The sequence below is a fragment of the Staurois parvus genome, unplaced genomic scaffold (assembly GCF_062004578.1).
Source record: "Staurois parvus isolate SC_StPar_1 unplaced genomic scaffold, SC_StPar_1.0 ptg001955l, whole genome shotgun sequence".
Lineage (NCBI taxonomy): Eukaryota > Metazoa > Chordata > Amphibia > Anura > Ranidae > Staurois > Staurois parvus.
The window spans coordinates 117,208-134,143 of NW_028319751.1; the positions used below are offsets into that span (position 1 = coordinate 117,208).

The window sequence follows — 16,936 nt, forward strand, 5'->3', positions numbered from 1 at the left end:
TAATACACTGAATATTAAGCTCACTTTTAATTACAGTAAAATAAGTATTCATTTTTTAGACTTGACCTTAATTAACCATGAAGGCATGATTATCACGGAGTCTTATTTTAAACAAACAGACAGAAACAGTTACATTCCGTTGGGTAGCTGCCACCATCCCAGTTGGCTACGTAACATCCCCAAAGGGCAATTTCATGAATTAGACGTAACTGTACTAATATCCGTTCATATTATAAACAAGCATCTGTGATAAAAACCAAATACTTGGAAAAAGGATATGATGAGTCTATGTTGGATCAGATTATGACGGCCTTAGGAAACTCTAATAGAGATGCCATGCTAAGTGATGATGCTATACAAAAACCAAAGAAAATGTGTCCGTTTGTTACTAACTACTCTATACAACATAAAGCCATCACTAAAGTCATTAATAATAACTGGAAAAATCCTAAAATCTGATCCTATCCTAAATCTCATATTACCAGAGAGGCCAGAAATTGCATTTAGAAAAGCTATGCCACTTAGGAACAGGATAGCTCCTAATACTATCGATCTTCCAGAAAATAGTAAGTTCTTTTCAAATATGAAAGGGTTTTACCCCTGTAAAAAAATGTGTGATCTGTCAATGCAGCAGTTTTACCAGGAAATATAATTGTTTTAGTTCTACGGCTAATGGAAATACCTTTCATATTGAGGATTTCATTACCTGTGCCAGTACACATGTGGTTTATTTGCTGGAATGTCCATGCAACATGCAATATGTAGGACGCACCACGAGATGCTTAAGAGACAGATTGAGGGAACACGTGAATAATATTAAAAAGGGTTACAAGGAACATTCCTTATCACACCATTATAGGATACGCCACAATAAAAACTGAGTTGTGGCCCTATGTGCATTAAATTATGAAGATATCATTAATTTCAAACACTTCAACTTATTACATGTATTGGCCACGCTTCAACATGGTTAGTCCTGCTTTTTCTAGATCATGTTGACTATCATCCTTTAGGTTCATGAGATATAAACTTTGTATACAATTCATTTTGTTTTTTGTGATGTTCATAGAAGGTGTAGAGGGTAATCTGGTGTTTCCTAGTCGCTGTTGGTTCCTAGTCGCTGTTGGTTCCATGTGATCGACATCTAGCCACTTTTGTACTTCTTAAGTGTCCACATCGTTGTGGCTCCGGTTTATGTGGGTTCATCCTGGATGCTACTATCTTACATTTGCTCTGACTAATATTTATCTTTTGTAAGTATCATGGTAATGATATACATGGCATTGATGAATTGTCTATATATGCACATTATGATTCACCTCTGTGTCTATTAGAAATTTCTTCTGTATGTATGCCCCCTAAAGATCAAAAATGTGAAATGATCAAAATGTGTCAGGGTAACTCCCTTTCTTGGGTGTTCTCTCACATTGTGAAGAAAGTTTTTTGCAATATTTGTCAGAGCGAATGTTTTTTGTTTTTTTTTTAACTAAACTTGTGCATTTCATATAAACATGTCTATGTAATAAATTTTTTTTTTTCTTTTCTTGGGTGTTAATGTGTAATCTCCTATTTTGCTGCAATAAAGTCTCATAAGGGTTTTTTTTTCCATGTATCCATTCAGGGACGAGCAGATACTCGACCTTTCTGGCAATGTCAGTGGGAACAGTTTCACTTACAAAGGATTCACAATCGTCAAAAGAGAATGGCTGGTTATTTTGGAGTGGCACTGAAGAAATACGCATCCACTCCACTGGAGGTTTTTTTTCTTATATGGCAGTATTGAGGTGGTCAACGTGAAGACTATCATTTTTTTTTTTTGTACATGAAGTCTCCAACCTTCATGTTGTCATGTGACGGAGGGTAGGCAGGACAGAACACACAGAGTAGATGGCAAACGCACAAAGCTTTATTGACACAAAAAGATGAGCCACTCAATAAGGGGTTCGCAGGGTGAAATTCGCCGGTAGGGGAACAGCCAGGAGGGGCTAAAACACTTGTAGTCCAGTACGGGGGCAAAGAAAAAGTCTCTGTAGCAGATTGTAATCCACCCGGGGGAGTGGGGGGGTCAACACGGGAACAGTAAAAGCATTTGCCCACGGATCCGACAGAGTGCCTGGTCTCCCAGGGATAGAAAGTAAGACACAGGTACCTGTTGGGGTCTGGAATACGCAGGTGGTTTCTCCTGTTGGACTGGGGTCTCAGGCAACTGGCAGGCAATTCCCCCTGGACTGGGGTCTCAGGCAACTGACAGGCAATCCAGAGGGGGGTAGGTGACTTGCAGATGCTCAGCAGCAGGCAGCTTCCAGTGACAAAGCGGTCAGCAGACAGAGCAGCTTCCCAGGGCCCCAGTGATCAGAAGACAGGGCGGCTTCCCAGGGGACCAACAATCAGCAGACAGGGTGGCTTCCCAGGGCCCCCCAGCGATCAGCAGACAGTGCGGCTTCCCAGGGCCCCAACGATCAGCAGACAGTGCGGCTTCCCAGGGTCCCAACGATCAGCAGACAGGGCAGCTTCCCAGGGGCCCAACGATCAGCAGACAGGGCAGCTTCCCAGGGCCCCAGCGATCAGCAGACAGGGCACAGCAGGCTTCGGCAGGTAGGGTCTTGGCGGTGCGGGGTCTGTGCCTGGGATGGTTCTGACCTCTGGGAGAGTCTCATGCAGAGCGCTCAGCGGGGATGGCTGCGGAGGCCCGGTCCCCACCCAGAGGGCTTCCAGGGAGATGATTCCAGCAGCGTGCACAGGGAGGGTGGCCTGCTCCTGCGCCAGCTTTTTTAAAGCCAAGCGAGACACTTCCGGGTTGCAACAGCCGGCCCAGCACCGCGTTGCCGGGGCAAAGAGGCACGCCTCCCTCTCTTCGGCCACGTGGGGGGGGAGCGCGGCCTTTGTCTCCAGCTGCTTTGCCAGAGGAGAGGTGCTAACCGCACCAAAGGGGGCGTTTCCTCCCATCCTGCACAGCCTTTTGATGTAGGCTGGCAGGAACGAGGAGTCTGCAAGGGTGGAGGGATCTGGCAGAGGGACAGCAGGCAAAGGGGGGTGGGGAAGGCACGGGCACTCCGTGACAGGTCACTATATCAGAGTTAAACCAAACTTAATTATCAATCAGCGCAGACATTACATGATTACCCCACTCCACTGAGGAAGTCTGTTGATTGGGCATAACACATATAGGAGTGGAGTGGGGTCAGTCAATGGCCATCTTGATGTCAGCAGTGGAGGTGGTGAGAGAGCTGCCTTTATTTGATGTGTGCTGTACATAGCACTGTCTTGCATCATTTTAAATATTGTATGTTTTTACTGTATGGAGAGCACTATCTGTCCCTATTTTTCTTTCATGAAATAATGCTTATGTGAGTGGAGGATTCGTGGCACAGTCGAAGCCATCCTGTTTTTAGCCCGTGAAGGAGAACAAGCACCTGTGACCCTTCACTAACCATCAGGGTCTAGTCTGGAGGTAAGCACTTGCAGAATTGTTCATGGGAGGTATATGCATGAGTAGCACTGGTGATCAGTTATAGAAGATATTGGTGCACGGGGAAATTGGGATATGTGGATAATTTGGTGGAAGATCTTACTACTTTGGACTTTACTATCATTTTATAGTGAAGGTTTGTGGGGCATCTTTTGCTGCAATATATCACAGTTGACACAGTGATCGCAGGATCAGGAACCACCCAATTTTAGTTCCCAATCATGAGTGGGACCCTGTCAACGGTGGCAGCTAGAATTGAGCATAAATTATCACTTAAAGTGAAGAACATTTATTGACATATTTTTAGCATAGGGAATCATTCTGGGGGACATTAAAAAGTAGATTGTAGGCAGGAAGACAATTAAAGTGACAGTCAGCATTATGATCTGTATTTAACCTCCCTAAAGCTCAATGTGCTTTAACCATATTAATGAGGTTGTAAAGCTTCATTTTGTTATAAATAAAATAACAAACATGTCATGCTTACCTGCTATTTGCAATGGTTTTGCATGGCGCAGCCCCGATCCTCCTCTTCTTGGGTCCCCCGCCAGTGCCGCTGGCCTCTCCCCTCTACCGAATACCCCTAAAGCACACTACTTGCTCTAGGGGCAGACATGCATGTTTGCTCTTGAGCCAGCCCTGTATGTCAATAAAACACACAGATCGCAGTGCAGATCAGCCCCGCCCTTAGCTCCCTTCTCGCTGGCTGTGATTGACTGCAGCACGAGCCAATGGCTACCGTTGCTGTGTCTCAACCAATGAGGATATGTCTATATAGCTACATAGTTAGTCCGGCTGAAAAGAGACAAAAGTCCATTTAGTTCAACTATAAAATAAAAAAAAGTTATAATCCTATACTCAGTTGATCCAGAGGGAGGCAAAAAAAACTTAACAGCAAAGCATGATCCAATTTGCTCCTGCAGGGCAAACAATTTCTTCCTGATCCACTGAGAGGCAATTGGATATTACTTGGATCAACTTCACCTGTTAGTATCCAGTTATACACTGCTCAAAAAAAATGAAAGGAACACTTTGAAACACATCAGATCTCAATGGGGGAAAAAAAAATATCATGCTGCATATCTATACTGATATAGATTGGGTAATGTGTTAGGAACATAAGGATGCCCCCGTCATTTGATGGAAATGAAAATTATCAACCTATGGAGGACTGAATTCAAAAACACCCCTGAAAATCAAAGTGAAAAAAATTATGCAGCAGGCTAGTCCATTTTGCTGAAATTTCATTGCAGCAACTCAAAATGGTACAGTAGTTTGTATGGCCCTCACATACAGTTGGGCAAAAAAGTATTTAGTCAGCCACCAATTGTGCAGCTGCTTGCTCGTACAAGGTATGAGCAGACAATTTACACTGACAGTCTGCAGGAGTCTTGTGCTGCATTGCACCTACAATCTGTTGATGACAGGTGCAATGCTTTGCAGGCTCCTAGTAAAAAAACAAAAACAAAACATAAATGCACTTTTTTTTTTTATCTGCAAAAGGATGTGCATTCAATATTTTTCTTTTTTTAATAGAAAAAAGGTGAACTTACCCTCTATAAGCTTAAAAAATAAAACAGAAAGCTTTGTAGAACATAGCCGTACACATCTCTTAAACAAGCTGTATCTTTAAAATGGTACTAAAGTAAAAACGTTTGTGTTTACACTACTGCCATACTTGCGCCCCTCAATCCCTAAACATATCCTCGGCTTCTCTCTGAATCCAGCACTGTCCTGCCAGCGGAGCTGCTGCTCTCTCTTCCTGATCTCACAAGAGATCCTAAGAGCAGCGGGAGCCATAGGCTCCTGCAGCAGTCAAATCCTGTAAGGACAGAGCAGGGGGTTAGGCCAAGTCACGATGTGCATCTATAGACACACACAGCCTGGCTCAGGAGTGCACCTGCTTGAGTTTCTCCTCAGCACATGGCTTGCTGAGGGGGCACCCACAGGAAAAGAGGAAAGGACAGCGCCAGCAGGGAACTCCATAAAAGAAGGTAAGGGACTGCTGTGTGCAATACCATTGCACACAACAAATATAGCACACTTTTTTTTATTTTAACAGAAAAAAAAATGTCTTTACAATCACTTTAATATACATAGCCTTAAAAGTATCAAATACTATACAGTCCTAACTCATTAAATACAAGTCAGCCAATTTAGTCAGGTAAGCTCCCTTCATTAGTTGGTGTAACATTTGAATATTTATACTCCTACAGCTTTAATATAGGGCCAGGTTATCAGTTTAAAAATAGTTTACAGTAATGTACAATCTTGAAATACTCATTTTAAATCAAGCAGATTTTTAGGTAAGAAAAAATTAATTTCTAAAAATTCAGTATTCTGGACTTCCAGTGGTAAATCCAGCTGATTTCTGTAGTTTTAATGGTCAAACATATTTACACTTATAAATTCACTAGTCCTGTTAGCTGAGCAGTTTTCACATTTATAAGGAAATAATTAAAATCTGCAGGGCCTAAAAAAAAAAAAAACCCAATAAAATAAAACGAGATAATATAGAATTCTGCCTCCTCTATCTGCATGGCAAACTGTTTAGTGGTCTCCAAACTGTGGCCCAAGCCAAATCTGCACCTTTGCTTGCTTTTATCCAGCCCTTGGGGCACCATTACTCCCACTGATACCAATAATGGGCAGTATTCCTCCTCCTACAGTCCACATTAAATTATGTTACTCCCACCAAGTCTGGGCACTATTTACTCTCACTGATGCAAGGATATTTTCTACCCCCCTATTGGCCACAAACCAGCCTACCTAAAGTCTAAAGGACAGTAAACTGGCCTATTGTTTAAAAAAGTTTGGAGACCCCTGATCTGATATTAAAGAAAATAGCAAGTATATTGATCAGTGCAAGGCATTTATACAACAAATATACAATAGAAATTTAAATCCTTACAGCTTTAAGTTATCGTAAATGTTTGATCAATTCTAAATTAGTCAGCATTACAGCAAAAGCAAGGTCACACAATCATTGATAACTCTGCATATGGCAGTTTACTGTGCAGCTAATTTTTTCCTTGGCTGTTCAACAATGTACTGTTGGTGAGCAGTTAGTTCATCATCAATCAATCAATAAATAAGGAATGGCCTTTGTAAACAATCACACATTATTGGCATCTTCCTCCCAGCTGAAGTCATTCTCTTCACCCCAGCCTTCTGCTTCCATCTGCAGAAAAAATATATAGGTATATCAGGTATAAGCAAAATAAATATATACACACCTGGGAAAAAACATTATGTAAAACACACACACCTGGGGAAAAAACAGAATAATTGGGGAAAAACTGTTTTCTTCAAAGCGGTTTTGTTTTGTTAAAGACCTTAATGAAAGTTTGCTGAGACTTTATAGAACGTCTTAAATTATTGTAAGTTCTCTCAGCTGAATACAAGCAAATCCTGGAATACCATTCAAGGTACATTGTACTTCTCAATGCAGTTCTCAAACAAAACAAATCTGTATTTCTGCCACTAGGGGGCACTGCAAGGAAAATGCTCCAGGTAGTTTGCTTGTGGGCTCCATCTTGTACCCCCAACAAATGGCTGATTGTTGGAATACAGCAGATGATAGTTTCTGTCTTGTCATGCCTTAATTGACAGGACAAATGAGTTTATCTTATTTACCTTTTAAATGATTCCTATTCATTTTCTCGACCATCACATTTCCACAGTGCAATTTCTGCTGAGAGCAAAAGCTGCAAGTTGCAGATATTGTTTTCCAAATGCTACAAGTATGACAGAACACATCCTTACATGCCAGAGGTGCCCTAAAGACATAATACACTTTATGGGATGAAATGAGGAGGACCAGAATGAAAGTGCAATAAGCTTTTCCCTCCAGAGTTCTTATTCCAGAAACACTCTTTCTGCTGCTTTTGAATCATCACAAAGTGTTTATTCACCAGCAGCATCTTCATGTAAGGAAGTGTTGCAAACCATGGCCTCACAAAAATACACAATACCTTCATTTCTAGATAAAATGACAGCTGAACAAGCTCTTGTAGAAGCAATAGATGCTTCTGGATCAGCGTTATCAATAACTGAAAATGCATATTGGCAGGAAGCTTTTAGATTATTGTGTGGGAAAGGGGGGTGGTTACCTGTTCTCGTGTATAGGTGAAATGTTCCTAACATTTGTAATAAAAAAAATACATTTTTAAAATGCAAGTTTAATTTACTGAATAAGCTGTACTTTTATTTCAAGCATAATACCTTTATATACACTGCAAAACAAAATAACTTTCAATTTGCAAAACTACTCCACACTGATTTTTTCTTTTCCAAACATTTTTGGAAAAAATGGGAAACAACTTTTTCTTTTTTCTCCATCTCTTCAAAATTTTTGGAAATATTACATCTCTAACTAGAGAGAAGATACATTGTGCTACTATAGACTAAAATGAAAAAGGCTGCATTCACACCTGTCCACTTTACAGTGTATATGAACAAAGGTGTATATGCAGTGAAGGATCTTATAGCAGCAGTAAGGGCTTGTTCGTACTACAGAGATCAAAACGTGTGTGTGATCTGCTTTTGGATCACTCTTCACAGAGCATTTGCCAGGTAGTGAGTAGTAAATTTACCACTTTACCACCTGCTTTAACCCCTTGAAAACCTCACTAGTGCACCACAACCGTGTGCACTGCATATATAAAATAAACACACTTTTTTCCCCACATAGATATGTGCATGCATTTATTTATTTTGCAAAAGGTGGACTTTAACCACTTGCCCTCCTGAGGATTTACCCCCCTTAATGACCAGGCCTCTTTTTGCTACTCGGCGCTGCACTAATTCAACTGATAATTGCGCGGTCATGCAATGCTGCACCCAATCGAAATTTACGTTCTTTTTTTCACACAAATAGAGCTTTCTTTCGGTGGTATTTGATCACCTGTGCGCTTTTTATTTTTCACGCTATAAACAAAAAAAGACCAAACATTTTGAAGAAAAACAATATTTTTTACTTTCAGCTATAAAAAATATATAGTAAACTCAAAATTAGTTATAAATTTAGGCCAAAATGTATTCTGCTACATGTTTTTGGTAAAAAAAAATCCCAATAAGTGTATATCGATTGCTTTGTGTGGAAGTTATAGCGTCTACAAACTATGGTATAGATACTGCAATTTACGCCATTTTTTTTGCTATACAGCGCTGTGCTAGCTTAACGGACAATTGCGCGGTCATGCGGTACAAAAATGAAATGTTTTTTTTCACAGAAATAGAGCTTTCTTTCGGTATTTGATCGCCTGTGCGTTTTTTATTTTTTGTGCTATAAAAAAAAAGGCTGACAATTTTGAGAAAAAAAAATACATATTTTGGACTTTTTGCTATAAAACATGTCCAGTAAAAAAAATTTAAAAATCAAATTTCGTCATAAATTTCGGCCAAAATGCATTTTGCGACATGTCTTTGCTAAAAAAAAAACCCCAATAAGTGTAAATTAATTGGTTTACGTGAAAGTTATAGCGTTTACAAATGGCGGGAAAGATACTGGGATTTTTAATTTTTTTTTATACTATTCATGGCGGCGATCAGCGACTTATGGCGGGACTGTGATGGACATTTTGACACTGGGGGAACTGACTTGGGGTCACTGACATCCCCAGTGACACCAATACAGTGATCAGGGAAAAAAAAAAACACTGACACTGTACTAATGGCACTGGGGAGGAAGGGGTTAACTTTATTTACTGAAAGGGTTAACTGTGTGAGGGGAGTGTTTTACTAGGGGGCGGGGGTGTGTACTGCATGGGGGCTGGACACGCTGATCGGGAGAGAGAAACTGTTCTCTCCAGCTCAGCATGTCAGGAGCTGACAGGGAACTGACAGAAAGCAGAGCTACTGCAGCCCTGCTCTCTGTCAATGACTGCCGCTAATCGGCGGGACACAGCCGGTAACGACCGGCTGTGACCCGGCAACTGGCATCCACGGCCGTGATCGGCGGGACAGGTAGGGCAGTGGCGCGCCTCGCGCACGCCCCCTACCTGTTTTGCAAACACACGTTTTAAAACGTGGTTTTGCCTAGCCCTGCCGCCGTATTTCTACAGTGGCTGGGCGGCATGTAGTTAAACTCTGCTTGTTTAAACAAGGACAACCACTGTGTGTTTTCTGAAGCAGGTTGACCAGTACTTGTTTATGCAGGACAAACTTATTTTTTACCCCATGCTGTATATATTTCTCTATATTTGTACAGTGCTGTTGAGCCTTTTTTTTTGTTTTTATTATTACTAGCAAAAATGGCAGCACTGCTTTGTATTTGAGGATCTTGTGCATGGCATACAAAGGTCTGGAGAGAATTAAGATCAATAACGATCCATTCAGAACTCTCACTGCTAACTTAAAGCAGAAGTCCACAAATAGTTCTGGATTGCCAGCATTATGACTTTCTCTCATATTAAAGAAATTGTAAAATCTATTTTTTTTAATAAAAAACAGGACATACTTACCTGCTCTGTGCACTGGTATTGCATAGAGCAGCCCCAATCCTCCTCTTCTCAGATCCCCTGTCGACGCTCCTGGCCTCTCCCTCTTGCTAAGCTGCTTGCTAAGGGGGCAGCTGAGCAGGCTTGCTCCTGAGCCGCTGCTCTGTGTCCATTCAAACACAGCCGTGGCTCCGCCCCACTGCCTGTTCTCTCCTTACTGACTCAATGACTTTAACAGTTGGCTCCCGCTGCTGTCTCAGCCAATGAGGAGAAAGTGAGACCCGAGGCTCGCATTCACATCGCTAGATTGAGAGGGTGCTCAGGTAAGTATTCGGGGGGCTGCTGCGCACAGGTTTTTTTTTTTTCCCACCTTCCTGGATAGAATGCATGAAGGTTAAAGAAAAAAAATCCTTGAGCCTTTACAACCACTTTACGTTCGCTTTTAATGAAATTTCAATTCTCTGTACCTAAATAATATGTTTCATTTTACCAAGTGAGAGTAGAAGAATGGTGCCTGTAAGTCATACTACATTTCCCTTGTGGCCTTGCTTCAGGGTGAGAGTTCATGGAAATTTTGATTTTCTCTTTATAACTGATAGCCCTGGCTTCTCTCATATGCCGACTATGACAAAGCTGTGATGCCAACATCCCCTGTAGTGCTTATGATTACAGGGGACATGTCACAGCCAGGTGAATGGCGAGCAGTTAATCCCACACAGGGCACCATGCAGTTCAATACAGGAAAGGATGTAATAGCAAGAGGTGCTATTGATCATCACAAAAACCTGCAAGGTATGAAGGAAAAGGATTAAATGGACAACTGTTTCCAGACACTGCACAAGGTATTGTATGTAATTCAAATGAAAAACCCCATTCTAAGTATTTCTTTTTTTTTTTTACCTCTGTATTTTCAGCAGCAGCAAATTTGGATGAAAATGTAGCAGTTTGTTCTGAATCTGTTATAACATCAGTCTGTGTTTTATTTTCAAATTCATGGTATCCAGAAGCAGAAAAGGCAGAAGAAATGTTTATTTCCGGTGTCATATCTGCAAACCAATCTAGTTCTGGGTCTTTGCTTTTGCTCTTGACTTTTATCGTGAATTCATCTCCCAAACTGTATCCAGACTCAAACCTATTTTTTGGGACCTGTTCTGGGACAGGATCTGTCTTAGATTCCTTTTTCTGTTTCACAGTATGTGAACTCCAGCTATTAGTACTCTTGTCCAGTTCAGAAACAGGGTTTACAGAAGACAGATGAACAAACTTGTCAACAGGAATTGTCACAGTTCTTGAACTATCACAGGGCAAGCTAAAATCAATCCATTGCTCCAATTCTGATCTGTCATTAGTTTCTGTAATATCATGTACACTGGGGATCTTCTCGCTTGTGTTCCCTTCTGATTCACTCCAATCTGGCCAATCTTCTGTTGACTGTTGTACTTGATCACAGTTAGTTAGGAGGGAGTCTTTGAGTTTAGAAACCCCATTCAATGAATGTGAAAAGCAGTCCTCTAATCAAAAACAGTCACAAGAGAACAAAAATTACAAACATATACGATATAATATACACATTACAGCTGTGCCAATATTTAGGTCAAATCTCATCAAAGAGAAAAGAGGCATAATTTAAAGTTGACCTTGTAATACAAATCTGTAAGCTAATGTAATTGAAACTGAAGTGCTTAGCATGCTTTTGTAACAGAAAAGGGTATACAAAAGCTTTGGTGCCCAACATTATATTATTTTCACTTTACACACACTAAAAGAGACTATATTGTCCACCTACATTTCATGTTACAGAAAAATTCAGATCAATTGCTCATTCAAAACAGTGCTCATAGAGTGCTATATAATGGGATTTTTTCCCAGTAATTGGGTGGCTCCTCTGTATACAGTACATAACCCATTAAACTCATACAAGAAAAGCTCACTTCCAGACATATGATTAATACAAATAAAGCAATTACTTTTCTTTATTCAACAAGACACATGAAATAACGCACCCTGGATTAAAAGAAAAAGGGCCTATCTGTAATTAATCCAGCAGCATTTCTGCTCGACAAAGCTGATATGTGTGATAACGTCACTGTGTCCTGGCCCCGCCCCTTCGGAAAGCTTGAAGATGTCACCACATCCTGTCCCTGTGGGACAAGACGCGGTGACGCAATCACACATCAGCTTTGTCGATCGGAACTGCCGTTGGATTGAAAACAAGTAAGCGCTTTTTACTTTGCATTTAATGTTAGTGTTTTTAATCGATCTCTAATAAAGTGTTGTTTACATATTCACACAATGGTTGGCTTTTTCTTCATGTGTGCACACCGTTATTGATATTATGAACTGCAGAGCTAACACTTGAGTGCTTAGAGTTGCACTGGAGGTTTTATTTCTTATGCTTGTTTGTAACTGGGGGTCAAGGTGTTCTGATAAGTGCTTTTTCATTTAGATACTGGGACCATGGTTCACTGGGAGATATGAAGATCTGCAACATCTTCTGAGATTTGTACTGAGATGAGGACTTACATTGCACTGATTAAGTTACTTGTACATGCATGGCACATAATGTTACAGGTTTGATTAAATACAGGTATGTATCAAGTTTGGATCTTCTATGCATTTTTATTTACTTTAACCATTTCAATACCAGGCAATTTTACACCTTCCTGCCCAGGCCATTTTTCACGTTTCAGCGCTCTCACACTTTGAATGACAATTGCGCGGTCATACAACATTGTACCCAAACTAAAATTTTATCATTTTCTTCACACAACTAGAGATTTCTTTTGGTGGTATTTAATCACCGCTGGGGTTTTTATTTTTTGCTAAATTAACAAAAAAAAGACCAAAAATTCTGAAAAAAAACATGTTTTTCTTTGTTTCTGTTATAAAAGTTTACAAATAAATAATTGTTCTTCATAAATTTAGGCCAAGATGTATTCTGCTACATGTCTTTGGTGACAATAACCCAAATTAGGATGTATTATTTAGTTTGTAGGAAAGTTATAGAGTTCACAAACTATGGTATAGATCTGAAAACTGATCAATCCTGAAGTACTGACAGCCAATCTAATTTCTTGAGGTCCAAGAATGTCAGAATAGTACAGATATCCCCAAATGACCCCTTTTTGCAGAGTAGACAGTCCGACGTACTTCATAGGAGGAATGGTGAGTTTTTTGAAGTTGTATTTTTTTGGTCATAATTTTTTGGAAAATGAAAAAATAAAAAAAATTATTTTCACTATTTTTTTTTTACATACTGTCACCAGTGCAGTACAGCGTCATCATATAACTGGCATGGCGGTGAATAGGGACACTGACTGGTGACAGTATGAAAAAAAAATATATATATTTCTTTTTTCTTTTTAATTTTTTATTACTTTTTTTATTTTTTTTTAAGATTTTTTTTCATATTTTACTATGACCAAAGTAGCTACCATAGTAGTTACCATAGTAACATTGTACTACTTTGGGGAAGTGATCAGTATTTGGCCACAGCTAATCACATGACATGTGCATGTGACCTGCTGTGACCATTCACAGCTAGGCACTAGTATACAATGGATGGCATGAATGAAGCCATCCATTGTATACAACTGTCATGTGACCTGCTGTGATTGGTCACAGCAGGTCACATGGTACCGGCAACGGGGGCCAGTACTCAGATCTGTCATCGGCCGTGTCCGAGGTACACGGCCGGTGACAGATCGCGCCGCTGCGCGGCTCTGCAACCGCGCGAACTGCGCATGTGCGGGAGGACGCCAAATGGTGTACACCCCAGAAAGCTAAAGAATTTTTGCGGCCGCCAAACGGCTATAGGCCGGGTGGCTAATGGTTAAATGTTTGATTTACACACAATATATATGTTGGGAAACTTAGCACTGCTTTTTATTTATATTGTATACTAAGGAACCTGGCAGGCCCAGCATAGAGGTGTCTGCCTGTAGGTATCCCATTTTACTCCAGATGTATGTATACCTCAAACTAGATGTTTAGCACTTGCTCAGATCATAACCACCATCATAAATGGATACTGGCAGTAATCAAGCAATCGCAAAGGCAGGCCATAGAGGGGCCTTTTATCGGCCAATAAACAAAAAAATCGGTCGATGCTGCCACCAATGTCAACGAAAAAAGGCAGTTTTTCGGGGATTTTCCAGCATGACCGATAAAAGTAAACGAGAAGATCCGCGAAAAAGAGCCGACGGTATTGCCCCACTAACGGCGTGAATATCGGCCGATTTTTCATGCAGATGAAAATTCGGCCGATAAACGACCCGTCTATGACCTGCATTACACATGTGTCTCTAAAACTGTCAATCGCTCTAGTAGATAAATAGGTCCTACCATTAGGATATCCCATTTGCAAACACCTGATGCCATACATAACCTAATAAGGCAACTTATATAGAACATATAACCTCTAATAGATAATAGGTTTGTTGTGCTCTTAAAAAACAGGGTACATAACTCAAAGTTCAAATTAAACTTGGTTCATCCCAACTGGGTTGAAAGGATAGGACTGAGATCACTTATAATGGATGTAACAAGCAACCACATACTTATCAAATGTCCAGGTTCTTCATGGAACACAACAGGTCATCCTAGTGATCCACATAATACTGAATTAATCCAAAAGGGAACTTTTGAAATAAGAAGGCTTGAATACCTTGTGTATTATGTTTATCCAATGTCCCAGGCTGTTTTTGTTAATGTATATTATGTCGTGCCAAATAAAGAAAATACTTTGCATATATTAGCAGTTATATATTTTTTGGAAACAATAAATAGGTTATTTGTATTAAAGAAGAATTCCAGCCTCACCTGTTTCTGTCCCATCTGCTTCTACCTCTGGCACTTAGTGGAGAAGGGGAGAAAATCACAGAGTAATACCAGTTTCCACTGTGTACCTCCAAACTTTCATTAAAAGGACATTACAGCAGGCAATCTTTTTTTGTCTACAGATTCCTAGTCTGCCACAAATCTCACTGACTATTTTAGACTGTTGCTGACACAGCCCCTGGGTTTTAGGACCTGTCAATCACAGCTACCATGTCCGAGATGGTGTACCCAACTTCCATAGCCAGTTTCATCCGAATGTAAATACCTTCTACAGAGCCTGTCCACCTGTATACTTTAGGACTCTGAATCTGCAGCTAACAGTGTGTTGCAAGTTACTTTGTTGTGTTACTTATTACATTAGGATCTACTGTATGATGTATTACCCACTTATACAGTATCAGTAAGGGAGTGCTCAGCATAGTGTCTGTGCAGTGTAATCTGGACTGCAAACACAATAAACACACAGCTTACCACTGATAACATTCAAGTAAAGCTGTGTGTATTAGCTTGGATAGGCATGGTGTCTGCTAAATGTCAATCACTACTGAGTGGCCATGTAGAAAATAAAAAGATAGCAGTTGCAATTGTTTATGTTGCACAATGTTTGTGCAACTGTTTATCAATTGCATGTTTTCAGGAAAATATATAAAATTAATTTTTAGTACAAACACATGGTAGAATACCCAATTTTTTAAAAAAATATAAAAGATGGGTTTGCATCGAGTAAACAGATACCAAACATGGCAAGTTTTAAAACCGTGTACTTCCATTGTTTCACAAGAAAAACTATGGTACCCAAAAAACATGATGATTTTTTTATTACTTACCATAAAATCATTTTCTCCGAGTTCACTGAAGAAAATTACCTCTTTTATTCTTGTCCACAGGGTTTAATAGCACCACCTACAGGAGTAGGACACTAGGAAGATATGAAATACAGCAATGCCTATGGGCACTCGAGGCTGGTATAAAACCCCCTCTCTGCCATAGGCACGCCAGTTAGTCACAAAGCAGTACAAGTAAAAAAAGAACCAAGCAGTGGGGTGGGTGCCGTGTCTGTCATTGAACTCAGAAAAGGGGATTTTTACGGTAACAAAAAATCCTGTTTTCTCTTTCATTCTTTAATGGACACAGCATCTTCTATTCTTGACCATACGACATCCCAAATCAGTGCCTCAATGAGGGGAGGGAGACCAGAGAAAAAAAAAAGCACCAAATCACCAAGAACCCCCCAGAAGAGGAACAAAAACTACAAACAGCAGGCTGCAAACCCTTGCGGCCAAAACATACATTTGACAATGCCTTTGGTAAAAGTGGTAAAGGAGTGCACAGACAACCAGATAGCTGCCTTGCAAACGTGAGGCACAGAAGTCAAAAGATGAAAATACCCAAGGGGCAGTAATCACCTTAGTAGAGAGTGAAGTAACGTGAAAGGTAAAGCCCAACCCTTAATGACTGAAGCCTGAACAACCATCTGCCTGATCCAGCAAGAAATTGTGGCAGAAAAGGCTGCCAGGCACCTTGGTGAGCCGTCCACACACCCAAAATGAGAGAGTCCGACCTCCAAAAATGAAAAGATAGCAGACAGGTACACACAAACCACCTGTTCGCTGTCACAGCAATGTCAGGACAAGGCCAGCACCTGGTGAACCCCTGAGGAGTGGGCGCCAACCCAAAGGGAAGCGCAACAACTTGATAACGCGTGTCCCCAACTGCAAAACACAGGATTACAGCTGCCTGGCAAAAACAAGAATGTGTGAGTGCAGTCCTTGATGTCTATGAAAACCAGGAAATCCTCCTGGTGCAGAAAGGCCACCAGGGCATGGATGGACTCCATCCTGGACTTCTGTACAGCAATAATGAAATTCAGAGCTTTGAGGTCCTCCTTCCTTCTTTGGAAATGGGAACAGGTTGGAATAACCCCCCAAATCCCTCTGGTTCGGATACCACGGTTATCACCCCTTGAAGAAGCAAATCCTACACTACCCTGTAGAGAGCCTGAAACGAGGAAGGGGATGCCACAGAATCGGAAAGCAGAGTTACACGGTTAGCAAACCAATAGAGGCGACCCCTCCCATTCTGGATGTCAGAAGAACGCAAGCCTAGGATTACTTGTTTGTTGGCCTAGTGGGCTTGTGAGGCCTGGAGCACTTTGCACCAGAGACCTCGACATAGAACCACAGTTGAG

General features: G+C 40.8%; 1 protein-coding gene across 3 annotated transcripts in view; it reads right to left on the reverse strand.

The window, feature by feature from the left end:
* Window positions 1-5,540: 5,540 nt before the first annotated feature.
* The window catches only part of SCYL3 (SCY1 like pseudokinase 3), a 102,584-nt gene continuing 91,188 nt past the window's right edge, over window positions 5,541-16,936 (reverse strand). For all 3 annotated transcript variants that reach the window (XM_089664580.1, XM_089664581.1, XM_089664582.1), the window contains exons 11-12: window positions 10,810-11,420; window positions 5,541-6,650 (exon numbers count right to left, since the gene is read on the reverse strand). In XM_089664580.1, coding sequence (XP_089520706.1) covers window positions 6,585-6,650; window positions 10,810-11,420 — 677 coding nt within the window. In that variant the 3' untranslated portion in view covers window positions 5,541-6,584. The remainder of the gene's footprint in view (window positions 6,651-10,809; window positions 11,421-16,936) is intronic.